This window comes from Prosopis cineraria, unplaced genomic scaffold (genome assembly GCF_029017545.1).
Source record: "Prosopis cineraria cultivar Desert tree isolate PC_DT_omini unplaced genomic scaffold, ASM2901754v1 PC9, whole genome shotgun sequence".
In the NCBI taxonomy this organism is placed as follows: Eukaryota; Viridiplantae; Streptophyta; class Magnoliopsida; order Fabales; family Fabaceae; genus Prosopis; species Prosopis cineraria.
In genome coordinates, this window is record NW_026555340.1 from 31,066,352 (window position 1) to 31,085,636 (window position 19,285).

General features: G+C 36.9%; 2 protein-coding genes across 11 annotated transcripts; both read right to left on the reverse strand.

Moving 5' to 3' along the window:
- Positions 1–250: 250 nt before the first annotated feature.
- On the reverse strand, positions 251–1,859 carry LOC129320481 (U-box domain-containing protein 27-like). Its single transcript, XM_054965962.1, has one exon. It carries the CDS (start codon positions 1,759–1,761, stop codon positions 511–513), a length of 1,251 nt encoding a protein of 416 aa, XP_054821937.1. The 5' UTR covers positions 1,762–1,859; the 3' UTR covers positions 251–510.
- An 11,143-nt stretch (positions 1,860–13,002) lies between these two features.
- LOC129321065 (protein TONSOKU-like) lies at positions 13,003–15,234 on the reverse strand. Of its 10 annotated transcripts, XR_008595905.1 has the most exons (6): positions 15,067–15,234; positions 14,745–14,849; positions 14,602–14,666; positions 14,368–14,489; positions 13,768–14,249; positions 13,003–13,682 (listed from the first exon to the last, which is right to left on the reverse strand). XR_008595905.1 is itself a non-coding variant. In XM_054966795.1 (4 exons), exons 2-4 carry the CDS (start codon positions 14,392–14,394, stop codon positions 13,552–13,554), a joined length of 276 nt encoding a protein of 91 aa, XP_054822770.1. In that variant the 5' UTR covers positions 14,395–14,849; positions 15,067–15,234; the 3' UTR covers positions 13,003–13,551. The 10 variants fall into 10 exon arrangements, 1 of the variants encoding a protein (XP_054822770.1); XR_008595906.1 differs by having other exon boundaries at positions 13,768–14,444; positions 14,602–14,656; XR_008595902.1 differs by having other exon boundaries at positions 13,768–14,489; positions 14,602–14,656.
- Between the last annotated feature and the right edge of the window lie 4,051 nt (positions 15,235–19,285).

Genomic DNA, 19,285 nt, shown 5'->3' on the forward strand with positions numbered 1-19,285 from the left:
CCCTTGGGCATCAATTGCCTAAAAAGAAAAAAAAAAAAAACACCATAAATTCTTTATCAGTCTCCTCTAACGCATTTCCAAATTAATCTTGCGCGATCAAACAGCCCTTGAGTTAACGGCATGAACACGGTCCAAGCTGAATGTTCACTACTTTGTGGATCATATCAAATCAGAACGATCTGTTTTTCAGGGGATTCAGAGCTGTGACTCCATAGAAGTTGTCCCACTTCTAAGTCAAAAATTTCATGGCTTTTGGTCCAAAGGAAAGAATCTTTCTATTCAACTTTCCGCTGTGATGTGATATAGGAACAACACGTGCATTTACGGAGCAGAACAGGGTTAAAAAGTAGGCGGAAAAAGAAAAATCTAATCTGGGAACACACAGGACAGCAACCTAAAAATGAATTTCGCTTTTCAGTTTTGACTATTCACTAACAAAATTTCGTTTCATTTACAACCTTTGTTCTTTTTTCCTTTTTAGTGTGTTTCTGGATGAGAGGAGAGTATTGATCAAAAGGGCATGATATGGGTGGTCTTGGTGTGGTAGCAGGAGAGACATGATTTGGAGTTAACCCGGAAAATCTTGAGCAAATCGGCGCACATTTGACGAACTCCTGGCGAACAATTGCTCTGCATCAGAAGCAGAATCTTGGTCAAACCGTGAGCCTTCGTCACCGCTTCCTGCGCCTTCTGATCACGAAATACATAACACACGCTCCAGAGTATAGTCACTGCGTGCTCCGTCGCCGCATTCGACACTTTCAGGACCTTCTGCAGTATCGACGCCACGCAAGTCGGGTCCTCACAAATCTGCGATCTTCCTTCCCTGGTCGACGACACCGTTTCGAGCAGCGTCAGTACATTCTCGGTGATGGCAACGCTCCACTTCGACTCCGAAAGCAATTCCGATAATGTCTTCACAACTCCGAGATGGATCAATCTCGCCTTGTTTCGTTTCGGCGTTGAGATTGCCACCAAGCAGGACAAGCCGTTCTCGATTAGCATCGCATCTCCGTCTGATGATATCATTTTAAACAATCCACGAATCAGGCCTTCCTTTTCAGCGATCAAGATTTTTGATTCAACATCCGCAGCGGCGAATTTCAAAACCTTAGCCGATGCGATTCTCGAATCAGAGCTGCCTCGTTGCAGAACAAGAAGTAGAGAAGCTATACAATTGCCTTGCTGGTTCTTCACAATCGAATGTTTCACTGTCTCGTCATCTTGGGCTTTACTGAGGACGAAGTCCAGAGCCTTGACAACTTTTTCAAGAAATTCAACGCTCCGAGGGATTCCACCATCAACATTGTCGAGGAAACCAACGAGCAAAGGCACCAACCCCTCTATTTTGGCCAGGAACTCCCGATTGTTTTCGGATTCTTCAGCAAAGGATAGAATTCCAGCAAGGGAGCACAAAGGGTTCCCGCTCTTGGCCTTCAAATCTGTGACAGCGTCAAGGACTTGGTCCCGGGACGGGACCGATTTGGCAGCAGGGGAGCCGGCGGATTCGACCCGGGTTCGAACGGAGTCAGTCCAGATCTGGATAAGCCTTTGCAGAGTAAGGTTGGGGACAAATTCCTTGGATTGGAGGACCTGCATGGTGGCGGGGCAGGTGGTGTTGCCGTCGTCGAGCCAGCGTTGGATACTGGAACGATCGTAGGTTACTCCGGTGCAGAGGCTGACTGGGGATTTCATGACGTCGAGAGAGATAGGGCACCGGAAGAAGCTGGGAATTGTGATGCATAGATCATCTCTCAGCATAGTGATGGCCGTTCGGACTCAGAGAAATTGGGAGAGAATCTGGCGAAACAGGAGAAGACGGGGAGGCAGGGGATGCAGCGGGGGAGACAAGGAAAAGAAGCGTGGGGGGGAGTTTAGACTTTAAAAGGGGGGAGTCAAAGGTACGGTGACGTCATACCCGCACTTTTCTTCTTATTCCGATTAGTTCATGGTTAATTTATAGTTAATAACTTAATATATCTTATATGTGTATGAGGTTCATGCATTCTGGATTTCTGATTGGGTCGGGTTTCTTAGCTTTCAAGATGTTTAAAATTTGTGTAAATAAATCTGGTAATAAGTATTCCTCATTTTTTTATAAATCATTTTTATTAATTTTATTAATATTAATAAAAAATAAAAATGTATAAAATTTTGATTATATCTCTATATAATAAATTTAAAAAATGATATTATATTTTTTTCTTTCATAAAAAAAATTTTGTAAATATTTTTAAATATTATTTAAAAAATTATACCATAATTTATAGATGAGATCAAATAAATTTTATAAAATAAATTTTATAAATAAAATTGGATGGAGTATATATTTAAAAATAAAGATAAAATAGTAATCAAAATTTTGAAAAATCAAACTTATTATTTTTCTGTCGGCAACGGGATGGCTCAAATTTTGATATTGACTGGATCGTAATAAAAGGATGATATAATTTATTTATTTTTTTCTGCGATGGGAAGAATTTGTTAAGATAATATTATAAACTTGTTAGAAAAATGGAAATGGAAATGGAGGAAGGGGTTGGCGTGTATTGATTGTTTTTTTTTTTTTTTGGGTGGTTTTTGGGTGGGTGTTAAAATGAAAAGAAAAGTGGAAGATAAGTAAAGAACGGAAAAGAGGGAAGGGGAGAAATAGAGGAGTGGGGGCACACGTGGATGAGAGGATAGAAAGAAGAGGGTATGATGGGAGAGGATGAAAACGTGGGGATGGTGGGGATGGGGACCCAAAGGCAACAATGTCTTGGCAGTGTCCCCACCCCCGCCTCCCCACTTCCATCTCCCCTCCCTCCCTTTACTGATCAGTCGCACGTACCCTATTTCCTTCTGCTTCGTCGTACCTGATCCCCCCACTTTCCTTCCTTCTTACATCTTTGTCTCTTTTCTACCCCTTGTGACTCTCTCTCTCTCTCTCTCTCTCTTGTTTTTTTGAAAAAGGTTCGGTTCATTTTTCAATTGAGCTCCATGTAACTTGTAAGTAGTATTATTTAAATATATTTTATATTAACATTATGGATAGCACATCACCAAATTATTGTTAGTCTATCTCTTGCTCTTTTAAAAACTGCAAAAAAGTGAAAAAAAATGAATAAATTGTCGTAGAAAAAAAATAGTACAAAAAAACAATGAATTGGAAGTTTCCTTGAGCGATGGAGCTAGTATTTTTACAATAATAGCGTGTTATACGTAAACAAAGATATAATAATTCGAGATTTTACCCAAAAAAGAGGAAGTAATGAATAGAGAGAAACTGGAAAGGGGGGGGGGAGCGGATCCCATGATAGCACCGAAAGCAACGCTGAGCAAAAGAAGAAAAAAAAAACAGAGAGAGAAAAAAAAGGGGGGGGGATCCCAATCCCATGATGAAAGTAAAAAGTGAAAACTGGTTTGACGCAGCGTGTGGGTGTGATCAATGATCTAATGAAGTTTTACTGGAGAATGGGGGAGGGCCCCAAATGAGACACCCCGGTTTTGCGCAACAAAACGGGGAGATAGCATGTGTGCCTTTGGGCTACTTTTCAATGCAGGAGTACTGTATAGAGTACTATTAAACACCCTAAACGAAGTAAACTAGACTAATATCAAAACACGAAGTATCATTATTCCCATAGGATGCTCCAAACTCGAAGTTAATCCTTAAAAAAAAAAAAAAAAAAAAACAATAGCATAGGAGAAGGCAGGAAGCAAAGGAAGTGATCAGTATCAAATAAGGAGAAGAGAAGGAATCTGGGAGGAGGGGAAAGAGACGGAAAGGGACGCGGGTGGGGAGATGAGAGATGGTACACCGACCAACAGTGACGGTAAGACCGAAAATTTGACCACTCTTACTTCATCCCATTCACATCACCCTCATCTATTTTCACATTATTCAAACCCCCAACGAATCACCTATTCCTCCCCTTTTATATTCCTTCCTCCCTACACCAAAAAAAAAAAAGGAAGGCTTGTTTTAATGCTCTCTTTAAATTATACGAATAATTTCCTTCCAATTTAAGCAACTCGGCTAACCCCCTCATATTTAATATCGTTTAGATATATTTTCAAGCGAGATATTTGTCTCTTCAACTAGCGGCATCTCTTTTTGGGACACTCCTCCTTTTTGTGATTTCTTTTAAGTCCTCATTTGTAAGTTTTAAATATTTGTTGTAAATTTTTTAGATCATTTTTTTCCTTTTTTGATTAATTAATTATTAAATTAATTTTTATTAACAACAATAATTAAATTGTACTTATTTTAAAAGTTATAAAAAATATCACATAAAATATGAGGTTAGGATTTTAAATATTTTTAAACTTATAATTTAAGTTTAGGAGTTAATCTACACACTTTTTTTTTGTAAAAAAAAAAAAAGCTGATGGGCGAAAAGTTTTCGTTTTCAATGCAAAACAATCAAGTGACAGAGGGATGGAATTTCAATGTAATGAAGCTGCGGCGTCGCAGGCCGGAAGAATCAGAATGTCAAATAAGTAAAACAAAGGAGCGGGACAAGTTGTGGAGGGGAAACACGACTTTTGACTCCGCCAATTAATCAACAGGGCACCTCAGAGAAAAGGCGATGTTGCGTCTATAGACTGCATAGTCTCCACCCCTCAATTAAAAAATGGTGGCGCATCCAATCCAATACTCGCCCAATTCTTCGAATTTTTGGTCATCATGTTCTCTTCTGTACACATGTTAGTCAACTTCCCAGATATTTAAAGTGAACACAAAAACTACAGGCTCATAGTCAATTGGCCTTTTTTCAACAACGCACCTCATCCGGGCACCAGCCACAAAATTAAAGATTATTAACGTTGAAGCCGAGGCATGTCGCGGAGGGTGGTTGTGACGTTAGGCCCACCGGGTCAACTTATTAGATATATCGCCCTAGTGGTCCTTCACTTGCTCTCGACTTTTCCTTCTCCCATCTTTCCTTTCTACTTTTCATTGACGCCGTTGGTCTACTTTAACGCAAAGTTACGATTCTTTAAAATAAAAAACACCAAAACTCAATTCAGAATAAACATTTTGAGGAAGGCAAACAGAGCTCCGGGCCCCGGATGCCAAATACACGATTCAAATCAAACCGTGCAAGAAGAATTTTTTAAAATAAAGAGAGAAACACTTCCCAAGATGTCTCAACTAATTTGACTAGGAGGAGCTAACAAACTTTTAATCAATTTTCACTAATCAGGGACCAAATCTGCTAAAATAATGTACGAAACATCATCGTCGACCGACTGATGTAACCTGCACTATGTTGTCCATTCGTTGCATACTCGATCTCCATGCCACTTCAGACATGCATGATTTCACTATTCCACTAATTAATATCTTTCTCCCTGGTCTCATTCTGTAATTAATTACCAGAAAGGAACCACCGCCACGGCGCCATCCCTATATCAAAACCTTGCACCGATTATGATTTGGGACCGGGGATAGTTTAGATTCTTTTTGTAGTGCTGTTGTTTGGTTGTGCGTGTCTCGTATTTTCGCACGTACTTCAGTCGGATTGAATAAACGTACTCGATCGATGTTATCATGGAATTGCCAACAAATTAGAGCAGTGATTATTTGTGCACGTACGTGTTGCTGTTTTTACACGGTATCAAACGTGTATCCCTAAAAGCAAAATTAATTGAGAATAATAATTAACGAGGTCACGCTGAAGGTGCCAACTTTTCATATTTCACGAGTGAACACAATATCCACTGCGATTGGTGGCAACTACATTATAATTGAAGGGACCATTAATTTAGGACCCACTCGAGCACGACGGCCAGGGCATGCAATTATCTGGGGTCAACCGCACGTTCCCTTGATTTTGTTCGAGTCACCGAATTGGCAAGAAACAGAAAATCCTACCCCGACGCACCTTGATTATATATATATATATATATATATTAATGTATATCACACTGAAACTGGCGCCGTGTTTTAAGTTTTTTCACTATATTATTTTAATCTTTGTCGGTTTAATTAGACTATATTCAATGAGAATTTTACTTTTTAAAAAGTCATCCAAAGTTCCCTTCAAGTCATTCGAAATAAAACATTGGATATAATTTAACCCGGTTTTTTAAGATAAGTAAACCGATTGGTTCTTGGATCAAATCTGAAAGAGTCAATGATGGTAGGCATTCTCGAGTCTGAGGAAATTACGCACAAGAAAGTGAAATATCAACCAAGCATGTGCCCTGTACTCGTCTATCCATAGGCGTTGGACCTCTCTACGAATTGAATTCATATACGCACCCAAACACCAAGGACATTGTCTCCCCAAAAATCTAAACAACGATGCTTCTCAGTTACAAATATTTGGTGGAGTTTTGAGTTTGACCCTCTTGGGTTCGACTATAGGCAGATCAGTCCAAGTTCCGCAGCACACAAACCCAACCAAAAGCTGAATCCACGGTAAACCACGAAAAGGTTTACCCATCATTTCATCCGCTCGCTACCACAGGTTTCTTCACACTGAATCGTATCACTTTCTTGATAATCTCACCCCCTCTGGCACGGCTCCTTTGTCATGTTGGGTGGACGAGCCTTCCAGAAGATGTACCATTTCATGAATCATTAGGCCTAAGCAGCACAAGATAAGCATGTGAAGGCAACAGCTTGTGATATTTGTTAGGTGGCTCCTCGACGTATATAGTGGGGTCCTTTCTTCGCCTACCGTCAAATCTATTGAACCCTCTTTAACTACAGATCTTTTTTTAATTCATTGATGCATCGTCCATACTCGCTTTGTATGTTCACTTGCAGCTTTCAACTTTGAAGTAGGACCGCCAGAGCTCCGTGTTTCATCGCTTTGGTACTATGATTGTTGGATTGGATATATCTAATAGTCAATTCATTAAATCTCCATTTCATCTACAACGCATGGTGAATCATGGAGCTTTGGCCTTTTATTTTATTATTTTCGGGGGACGTATTGCTTTTGTTTATGCGTATAGCATGCAAGGCCGAGGCTATCAGAGACACTCTTTTGACGTCATAGGAAGATGATTCTTAAATGGGGTGACGAATGAGGCCTCTGCTCTGGACGATATTGGAGTGGTCACACAGGCAGCTTTGAAAGCATCATCTGCTATCGAAAGCTTCACCGAAGAGAGAAAAGCAGCGGAAAGAGCACGCATCGCTGAGACAGGAATTCCAAGCCCCATGCCCATTCAGGAACTGAACCCAAGGCCAGGGGGTCCATCTATATCCCTAATTGCTAATCAATGAATGAAGAACAGTACTGAGCTTTAGATACGAAGAGAAGCATGGGTCCACCGGAAGTCCACTTTTTTTTTTCCATTGCTTCCATCTCCACCATTCAATAATTTTTTTATTTAAAAAAATTATTTAATAAAAAAATTTGAATGAAGATGGGAGAAGTGTAGAAAAAGGGAAAAAAAAAAAAGAGATCCTGGTCCGGGTCCACCTCAATACTCTGACCCTTACGCTGACATTTCATTAATTCTCCTCTGCTTCAAGCTGGAGCATGCGCTTTTCTGATTTTTCCCTTTTCTTTTATTTATTTGGTTAGAATCTTCCTGACCTGAGAAGCTTTGCACCCTGAAAAAATCATCATCAAAATAAAATGCAACTCGAGTTATTTGAAGTTTGACTCTGGAGTCTGGATAACTCACAACAGACCAGAAACAGGGGAGTGGTGGGTTTTTCTTTTGTAGTCGTTTTGGCGCTCTATATATAATATGTACACAGGTGAATAGTTGAAAGAGGAACATTACGTATCATAGCAATAAACGATTAAAGACATCAACTTATAGGGTTATCGTCAGAACTCAGAAGGACACTGGGAAAGAGATTGGGGCTAAAATGCAGGGTATGGAGATGGTAGTGGCGTTACTGACTGTGGGTGGTGCAGCGGCAAGTAGTAGCCGCTGCATCAAGTTTTCAGGTAGGGGAATGGGTTAGGAGGGGGGGGGGGGTTGAGGCTACAGAAAGGTTGTGACAAAGGAGCAAGCTTTGCCTTAATGGAAGGGTCTCACTCGCAACCATGCTTCCTTGTCTACTGGGCCATTAATGCACAGTGGGTCCAAACATTCACCTAACCACTAAAAAAAAAAGAAAAGATGACACAAACAGTTTAACACAAACCCTCTTCGCTTAGCCTCTTTTTCTTCTGTGCTCCTTCCCTTGCTTTTCTTGCATTCCCCCTAGCACCCAATACTATATTATATAAACGAATCACCCCCTCCTTTTCTTTCTTCTAAATAAAATTTCATCTTTTCATTTTTTGTCCCTTTATAATTATCACTCCATCCCATGTAAGCCCATCCCAAAAAAAGCTTTCCTCAGGCTTTTCAACTTTCTGCTCCCAACATCATCTCTACTTGGAGAAGCATCCGAATTCTTTTTGAGTTTTGAGTTTGACTCAATCTACTTTTATCCCTCCTTTCTCTCCTCTTCTCCCAAATCTGATGCACCTGATTCTGCATTGAATTGCCCATGTTTCTTGCTCTTCCCACTTCACTCTCCTCGGAAGTCAGCCATACATCTCAGCTTCATCTTTTTCACTCCCTAGTTTCTATACGCTCATCAGAGACTCTCACATAATGGGTTTATGCAGGAGGCATCTAATACCAGTTCTGTATCTGCTCTTGTTCATCTGCATATTTGGTCATTGTCATGGCTCAAGAAACATAAGCGTCTTCAAGGTCAAGCCAAAGCCTGAGCACTCCGGTCACTTTTTTGGATTTTTGCCGAGAAGGCTGCCCGTACCTTACTCTTCTCCTTCAAGGAAACACAATGACATTGGCTTAAGAAGCTGGAGATCACCGTAAACTTACAGTTGCAGAGTGGCGACTTCAGTGATTTTACTTTTCTTTCCTAAAGAAACAAGGGAATTAACCAAGGTATATGGAGCTAGCTAGCAGCAAAAGGTTAATTCAGTGTTGGTAGTATGTTTGTTATTGATCCTGTTCTTTTGCTGCAGGGGATGTAGTAATGGGTATGATCGGTTAGCTTTCTCTCTTTTTTTTTTTTACTGAAAGGGTGAAATGGATATGTTTAATCTGTAATTTTCTTTTCTTTTCTTTTCTGTTTTCCTTTTTTGTTTTTGGAGTGTGAATCTCAACATAGACAGTGTTAATAGCTTGACAGAATCTCAGGTTATCAGGTTCTAAACATGCTTCTGATGTATATGCGATGAAAAGAAATTCCAGTGATGCATAGAGTAGTAAACATGCACGTTTGGTATATCTGTATTTCTTCTGTTCTTTTATTTGTAATCTCAGTATCAAGCTTTCGTTTTTGGGGAAAAACAGCCAAGTAAACAATAAGATTAAAGCTCATGTACGTGCAAAATCAGCGTATCCTTAACATGATGTTCAAGTGAAATTCGCTCTCTTGACGCTAATTTAGCAAGAAAATTCAATTTACAGATTAATCATGGGATTAGTAAGTAGTCAACTTAGCAGGTGCTTGGAAAAGTGGAGAGAGCAGAGAATGTGGTTGATATATGAGTAAAGACTGGCACTAGATCAGGAAACCTACCTCCTTTGAAATTGCTTGCAGAGAAGAAAGAGTCTTTGAGCCATTGAATTCGTAAGCTGATCTCATTCTCTACATGAGAGGTTGCGTGTTATGCTACTTTCTTGATCTAAATAATTAGCTATAAAATATTTCATAATTAAAAAATATAAAATATTTTTAATTAAATTTTATCCTTAATAAAATAGTTATTTATTTTTAAATTAATTTAATTTTTTTATATTTATCTCTATTAAACACCTTATAATAAATATAAAATTATTATCAATAGGATATTTTAAAAAAATATAATTATTATATCTTAAAAGATTAAAAATGTTTTATATTTTTTAGTATTTAACTTTTTAGAAAATATCTTATATTTTTAAATAAAAATAATAATACTTAACTTTATGTTTAGCTTACTGAATCCGACTTTTCCCATTCATACTAGATTTAGCTTGGATTTGTTTTATCAAATATCCAACATAATTATATTTTTAAATATATTATATATATAAAAATTATAAATTGAAATTCAAATGAGAACAATTTAGCTTAAGTTTTTGACATTTATATTCTTTGGAGAGAAAATAACTTTTATTCTATTTTGATGAGAAAAGAAAGGTAAAAGGAAGGATATGTAGGAGAGAAAATAAGGCACATGCCACATTTTTTTTTCTCAAATTTTCTCATATTTTTCTTTCAAATTTTCTCTTCACGTATGGAGAGTTTTTGGGAAAAAATCGATTCTTCCGTGCCTGCCCCTGCTTTCCCGCATGTTGTTGGTCTTGGTCTTCGCAACACGAACAGCTTTTAACTCAAATGAAACTTTATTCTGTACCACCTTCACTTAGGAAACTTTGTTAGAATATTTCATTTATAGATTTGTTTTTTTTATGAGTCTCTTCTAGTCTCCGGCACCATAAAATTATTAGCCTGCAATTTTGTTATAATATTCTTATTATAAAAAGAGATGAGAGTAAGTCTACAACACTGTTATCAAGTATAAAGATATTGTATTCATGGAATGAGAGCATAAAAAATTATTATTAAGTATAAAAATCTAAATTCTGAATAGTACCTTGAACTTAACAAAAAAAAAAGCTGTTATTGTATTAATTTAAAAAAAATTACTCCCTCTATTTAAAAATGTAAGGTATTTTTTGAAAAGTTAAATATTAAAAAATGTAAGGTATTTTTAATATTTCAAGATGTAATCATTGCCTTCTTTTTAAATGTGCCCCTGTTGATAATAACTTTACATTTATTGTAGGTATTTTATAAGGATAAATATGAAAAGATAGTGTTAGTTAAAGGTAGGTAACTATTTTATCAAAAGTAAGATTTGGTTAAAAATATCTTACATTTTTTAATGAAGAGAGTACATACTTTTAATTTTTTAAAATAGGAAAATAACAATGTTTACAAAATTATTTGATATTAAATTATAATAACATAAAAATACATTATTTATCAAGTAATTTTATTTTAAATTATTTTGGTTATGTTAATTTTAATATAATTTTTTCAACGTATTTTATAAATAAAATTTTATGAAATATGATATATTTTAATATGAGGTATTGTTGTCTTTATAATGTTTGCTCATTTTCTTTTCTCTTTATTTTTTTTATATTTTCAAACACAAAAAATAATAATATTTTTTTTAACTTTCTCTTCTCTTCATTTTTTTTTCTCATTTTCTTTTCTTTCAACTTTTGTTCTCATCTAAATGGAGAGTTGGGCATATATGTACTAACTATTACTATTTTTTAAAAACTTCAAAGTGCGGAGAGAGGAGTGGCAAAAATAAAAAATAAAAATTGAACCACTGTTTTTGGTGTGACAAAAAGAGCAAGACGCAATCTGAAAAAAATAATAAATAAATAAATATATATATATATATATATATTATTCTCCCAGTTGTTAACCATTTTCGTTCCCCCAAACATGGCGTCTAGCATAACATTTCAAGGACAAGCTTAACATTAAAAATGGTTCCCTAGTCAAAACCATGATATATAATAGAAGATACATTGCAATCACATTAAGCAGCTTCCAGCACTGCCCCACCCAGAATTGATAATCAAAGAGTAATACCAGCAACGGGGCTGGAGGATACCTTTTCTTTTTAAAATTTCAAAGGGAAGTTCCCCCTAATTACTTTACATATGATGCAGAAATAATGCCTCCGGAATCTTTGAAATCCAGTTCTGGGAAATGAAAATACTCTAAACTTGTTCTGATTTGTGCTCTAATTTTTAGCACTGTATGAATCATTCTCGTTCAAATTTCACTTGAAGGTCTTTGAAAAGAAAATTTTGTTGATGCCGGAGGACCAGGCAGAAGATTCCCCCGAGGCCAAAAAGTTGCAGTGTGGCATAAATAGAGGGCTGAAAAGTTTCTCAGAGACTTTATTTAGGGAATTATGAAATGGAGTTGAATGGCGTTGCTGCTTCACTTTGGAGAAGAGATGCATGACTCCCAACTCTGCTTTATTTAAAATGATGGCAATCATGGCTTCCCAAACCTAAGACGCATGCTTTCCCCACGTTTGTCGTTTAAAGAAGGTGAATAAATGTGCATTCAATTGCTGTTATATTATTTCTTGAGTTGAGCATCTTTAATCTTTTTCTCAAGGGGGATGGTGTTATATTCTTATCTCACCCACCCATGATTATCGTTAGGAAACGAATTTGTTACTGTAATCCTTATTTTCGGAATCAGAAAGGAAGTTTCCATCTCATGAATGGAATGGAATTTTTGATGGGATTTTTGAACCCGTGTCTGAGATTTATTTATTTCAATTTAAAATTCAGTGACATAAAATTTAAGTCCTGCTTCATGTTATCTAGTTTGGGCTTTAACGAGGAGTAAAGTGTTGTAGGCCCATCAATGGATGGAGAGGACATTTGGGGGGAAGACATGTTTCAATATGATAAAAAGGTTTGAATAATGAGAATGATCACACTTTCGGTAAGTGAATCGGTGACTCCCCACGTAAAGAAGCTTATGTTGAGATAATCACAGTGCATTTGACACAAATGCAATGATTTCAACACCTTATTGGGTTATATTCTTTGCACGATTTGCAACTGTATGGCTCTTTTCACCGTTTTACCCACCCTACAAAACTGGGCAAATGATTGCTCATCTATCTACACGGACAAAAGTGAAAGTAAATTTGATTTGTTTGGGTGAATGTATTATCGGTGGTACACAGTCAATACGTTACAGCTGCCAAACTTGTACAGGTTTTTTTATAATTAGAGAGAAATTCTTACGTTTTACAAGCCATCACATCTCTGAAATGTATGTCGGAAGCGCATCATATTTGCCATTTTGTCAATTGATATTTGTGCTCCAATACATGCTACCATTTGGCCTCTGAAAATAAAAATGCTGCCTCAAAAATACTGAAAGAAAACTCTTGTTAGAAGCTTAAAAATCGTGTAGTTATCTATGACCAACAGCTGATCGATCTGCATTCATTATAATTTAAGAGATATGGGCTTTATTTATAGACATGTTTTTTCAGCGAAATGCTTAACTCGAGCACCCGAGGATTTCCTTACAAGATACAATTGACATGCAGTAACCGGAAAAGATCCATATAAATGGCTCCAAAAATTTGTCATAGAACTACGACGCCTCCTATGCAAACCAATAAAATGAGCAACGAAATCAATCGTTCTTGCAGCATGGTTTCACCCTGCAGCACTTATTTTCTTTGGTTGAGAGATGAACAATGCTCTCTCTAATATGCTTCTGACTTGAAACGGCTCGTAATGTTGATGACCAAGAACTATAAAATGTTTCCGCAGATTCGGCAGAGAAACCATTATCGCTAATGTCAAGCCATTGCAACTGTTTTGCCATAGCCATAGCAGTTGAAAGTTGCGGAATGAATTTGCACTCAGGGGATGGAGAATTTCTTTGATCCGAATTAGCACCACTGTCATCAATTCCATTAGCATCCGAATTAACCGGACCATCTTCACTGTCAACAACTTCAGGCATATGATAGTCAGTGTTAAGAACGCAAAGGGGCTCTTCACTATCTTCCACTATCATGGGTAAATTCTCCTCACGAGTCCTACAAATTGTGAGCGTCCTTCAGTTGAGAAGTCGAGTTGTAGAGTTTGAAGTTCATTTGGAACGGCATTAACAGCAAGATTAAGCTCCTCTATGTAGTTGTTCTCTAACACAGACAAACTAAGCATCAAACAGATATAGTTTCACAAGAATGAACTAACCCAGATATGTTCTCTTGGCGTATTGTCTACCTGCTAGCGCCTTCGTCATGCGAAGTATCCCGGCAAGCCCAAGTTGACACTTTCTAAGGTCCAAAACTTTTAGGCAGCACTGTGGTTTCATGAGAAGAGAAGCAAGAGAATTGCTTCCCTGTATTTATTATAGATGTCAGAACTTGCTACGCACACATGCCAATAAAATTCAACTGGTAAAGAAATTGTAAGAGCACCTACATTCTAAAATGCCGAAAGTCAGAGCGATATATGATAATATGCAAACAAAACCGGACAAATAAAAGTGCATGCTAGGAATACTAGTAATATAAATCCCTAGCTACAGGCAACAAGCCTCTGGCTTAATAGAATTTCCTTCCAGATTAAGCTCAAGCACGGAACAGAATAAATTAAAACTGGAGTTTGCAACAAAATTAAATATGACTTGACAATCTGATAGATCAAGTTTCACAAGCTCGAGTCCCTCTGGACAATGATTCTGCTAATTGTATTGCCCCTTCCTGCAAAAAAAATCCCTCTCCAAACAAAATTAGATATGCATGCTGGCGTTTGCAGGTATCGAGTATATCAATAACCAACAAAGACACGAGCAAACAGCAAGAAATCAATTCCACTCACAGTTCCAACACCCGTGCTTCCGAGCATCGGTCCTGACAAATTTGTATTCCCAGCAAGCTTGCACAAGGAATCAACAGCTGGTTTGCCCAGTTTTAGACCACTCAAATTTCAGCTCAGAAAACCTTTAGTGAACAAATGCAATTTAATTTGATTTATTTCTGTATATCAAAATAATGCAATTTTAAAAAAATGCTACCTAGGTTGTACCGTGCATCTAAATCTAATTTGATCTACCTTTTCATTGTAGAAAGCTTGTCGAGAAGATTAACTAGCATTTCCAGCTACAGGACTATTGTATGCTGTCAAAGATGGACTTGCCATTAAACAAAATAGCTTATCTCGGGAATTCGGAAATACATGTTAGATTCATGATATACCTATACAAAGCTGAGCAAGTGCAGAGTTAGAGTCCAATGCATCACCAATCTTCTGGATAGTTCTGGTCGTGATATGACAGTTCTCCACATTCAAGCTACAGAGAGCTACAAATAACAAATCAGAACACACGCAAATAGAAGTACAAGTTTCTACCGCATGCATAATCGAGACCGTAAGGGAAATTGTCAGAAGCATATGCTCGACGCAGACTTTTCCGTAGTTCATAATGAATTGGCCATAACCAAGTGAAGTAAATGTTTCCGAGAATTTTGAGACTACGAAAACCTTATTAAAATGGATGGAGTAGGTGATGCAGCTAACCTGTACACTAATATTGTTGAAAGATAACACCCACATGCATCAGTAAGACGGTTCCCATTTCCCAGAAATGTTCAGCACTTCCAGTCGAGCAAATAGTGCAGGCCATTCACAAATCTGATAGCACTAGGACAAACTTAATGCATTAGCAAATTGGATTGGCTTTGCGGGTTAAGGCAATTGGAGTTGTAGCCAACCCTTCTGTCTACATCCAAATTGTAAATCTGGAGAATGAGTCAAATCAACTTAATCGATTTTAAAATAATTAAAAAAGAACATTTATGAAGCCTTAATCACTAAATCAAAATCGGGTCTAAGCCATTATTTCCATCCTCCACTCATGGGGAGTGATCGTGATGGAGGAAGTACTTTTTAAATTTAAAGAAAGTGACAATTATGGGGCTTAGGCACTAAGTTAAAATCATCTATAAATAGAAGAGTCCTCTCTTAACAAGAATCATCATCAACATCAATAAACTACCACTCTAATTCCCAAATTCTAGGTCTATTACTTTATTTTATTTTTTCTTTTATCATATAGTTTTAATCTTTATTTTTTTGTTATACTGTCGGCATAGCTCGCCACCTTTTTCTTTAATTAATATATTTTACTTTTTTACATCTACATTAATTTTTTTTACTTTACATTATCACATTCGAGTAAACTGTGGTAAAGCAGCCGAGGTTCCCCACATTTAATTAAAAGTCAAGTTTTTCTATCTTTTTAAAACTTTGAGTCTTTGGCATACTTCACGACATCCCTTTTTGTATTTGCTGGACACATTTTTTTGACTAGACACCAGAGATTAATCAAGAATTTCGTTCATTGGAATATTCTTGCGTTATTCTGCTTTGAAAATGACTACGATGGCCTTATTTTGGGAGCAAGGCAGTTGGAGGCCGCTGATATTCCATTTATTTCTAGATTGAAGACGTCCGTATTCAAATTCTTTTCACACATCACTAAACTCAAATGCATGCCTATCTACTGGAAAAAAGATAAAGCCATTTTCTGTTTAGAACTTCATATCTCAAATCTCACTAGGGTTCGTGCTAGACACTAAATAGTGCGAGCCAAAGAAACGTGTGAAGGTCGAAACGTTTGCAAGTAACCTACCTGAAATAAAGCAGTGGGGCCGAACTTGTTGCAATGTAACTCTAAAGTCAACCCCCCATAAGTTTGTCCTGATTGAGTGAGCACCTTTTGAAGTTTCTCCATCGTCCCATTTCCTGAGATGTAGCAATTCAATGTAAATATTAAAATAAAAAATCAATCAATTGCACTCATTGTAGTGTTTTTTTTCCCTTCTGCCAACAATGAACTATTACATTTCTGCACAAAATACAAATGAAGACAATAGAGCAGTAACTAACGAAAAAAGGCTTACAATCCAGTAAGATGTACCTAAGAAATTATGGGAGAGGTCAAGCATTGCAAATGTTTTGTGCGAAAGCAATGCATTTAACAATGGTGTCACTGACAAATCTTGCAAGTCACAGTCAGGCACAATGATCTCATCACCCAACACCTGATTGACAAAACAATAAGAAGCCATAATTAATTACAGGAAAAAAATCCAATCCAACCTCGAAAATAAAAAATGAATATTGTTTGTTCTTGTGAATGAGAGCGTTAATACAGCTTAGTTTCCTCCTTTACCTCCAAATTGTAAAGCTTCTTCAGAATCTTCATGTTTGCTACCTCAGATAACTCCTTGCAGCTATCCATGTACATTTTTATAAGAGGCTTTTCAACCCATCATGTGAAAGATTAAAATTAATTGTTTCTCTCAAGATTTACAATGCAAAAATGGCATTCAATGTTAATGTAGATCCTACAAAAATAGACACCTGATCTATTTGAAGATTCGTTCACATGCATTTACAAAAGTGGAGCCTCAAGGTCACAGATTGATTTTCTTTTGGTCAGGAACACAGATAGAAGACTTTGTAAAAATTGTAAGGTGATCCCTGGAGATGCTATAACGACACAACATAGGTCCTAGTCCTTGATGTGTGTATTATGAGTAAAATTCAAAAACGTCGACAAGTAGTAGCACCAATGATTAGGTGGTGGCAATTAAAAGGTGAGAAGCAAGATATTTTCAAGCGAAATCTTTTGGATAAAGGAATTTGGGAATCTCAGGGAAGTGCTAATATCACGTGAGAGGATATGGCTAAAAAGATACGTGAGGTTGCAAAAGTAGTTTTGGGAGAATCAAAAGGTTCTGATCCGAGAGATAAGAAGTCTTGGTGGTGGAATAATAGTGTACAGGACAAAATCAAGTATAAGAAGAACTGTTTTAAAGCCATACATTTGTGTAACAATGAGGAAAATTGGGAGAGGTACCGTATGGCTAAGAAGGAAACTAAGAGAGCTGTGGGTGAAGCTTGTTCTAAAGCTTTTGAAGAATTTTATAAAAGCCTTGAGACGAAGGAAGGAGAGCGAAATATTTATAAGATTGCTAATAGTAGGAAAAGAAAATCAAGAGATCTAGAACAGGTAAGGTGTATTAAGGATGAAGAGGGAAGAACTTTAGTTACAGATGATGAAATTAAAAATAGATGGAAGACTTACTTTTCTAAACTTTTCAATGATGGAGAGGGTTCATCTAGTAACTTGGAGAATTTAGTAACTGGTGAAGGAGAATAAAATTTGTCATTCTATTGAATAATACGTGATAAGGAGGTAAAGGAAGCTCTTAAGAAAATGACAAATGGTAGAGCCAACGAACCTAATTGTATATCTATCGAAATGTGAAAATGTTTAGGTGAAGAAGGGGTGAGATGGTTAACTAAGTTATTTAATGTGATTTTACGGTCCAAGAAAATACTTGATGAGTGGAGGAGAAGTACATTAATTCCTATTTATAAAAATAAAGGAGATATTCAGAATTATACTAACTATAGAGGGATTAAGCTCATGAGCCACACAATGAAATTGTGGGAGAAAGTAATTGAGCACAGGTTAAGATTGGAGACAAGTATTTTTGAGAATCAGTTTGGTTTTATGCCAGGTAGATCAACTACAGAAGCGATTTATCTACTAAGAGGATTAATGAAAAAGTATCGTTGTAAAGATAAAGATCTACACATAGTGTTTATTGATTTAGAAAAAGCTTATGACCGTATACCAAGAGAAGTGCTTTGGAAAGCGTTAGAAAAAAGGGAGTACGGATTGCTTATATTAAAGCCATACAAGATATGTATGAGGGGGTAAAAACTAGTATAAGAACGCCTAGTGGTCAAACAAAGGATTTTCCTATAAAGATTGGACTACATCAGGGATCATCTCTGAGTCCTTATTTGTTCAACTTGATCTTAAATGTTTTGACGGAACATATTCAAGGGGAAATTCTGAAATGTATGCTCTTCGCGGATGATATAGTTCTTATTGCAGAGACAAGAGAAGAGGTTAATTGCAAACTTGAGTTATGGAGGAGGACATTGGAGTCGAAAGGTTTTCGTCTGAGTAGAAGTAAGATGGAATATTTATATTGTAAATTTGGTAAAGGACTATTCGACAATAATTTGGAAGTGAAATTGGGAGATCAAATTATACCTCAAGTGAAAAAGTTTAGATATTTGGGAGCTATTATTCAAAATGATGGCGAAATTAGTAGAGATATTTCACATAGAATTCAAGTCGGGTGGTTTAATTGGAGAAAAGCTAAAGGAGTTATTTGCGACCGTAAGGTGTCTAATAAACTTAAAGGAAAGTTTTATCGCACTGCTATCAGACCGGTAATGTTATATAGTAATGAATGCTGGGCTCTAACGGGACAACAAGAGCATAAAGTTGGAGTAGCAGAGATGAGAATGTTACGATGGATGTGCGAACATACACGTAAAGATAAAATTCGAAATGAGCACGTACGCGAAAAAGTGAGGGTGGCACCTGTTGAGAAAAAAATGGTAGAAAATCAGTTGAGATGGTTTGGACATGTACAAAGAAGACCAAGGGAGGCACCAGTGAGAAGAGTAAAACATATAACTTTGAGTTCGATTAAGAGAGGTAGAGGAAGGCCTAAGAGAACACTTTTGGAAGTTATTGAACGCGATCTGTTAATTAATAATATTCCTAAAAGCTTGATAAATGATAGAGCATAATGGTGTCTTGCAATCCATGTATCCGACCCCACCTAATGGGATAAAGGCTTGTTGTTGTGTTCACATGCACTTCTCATATCAATCCTCACATAAAGTGCAAGATCAGTGCTTT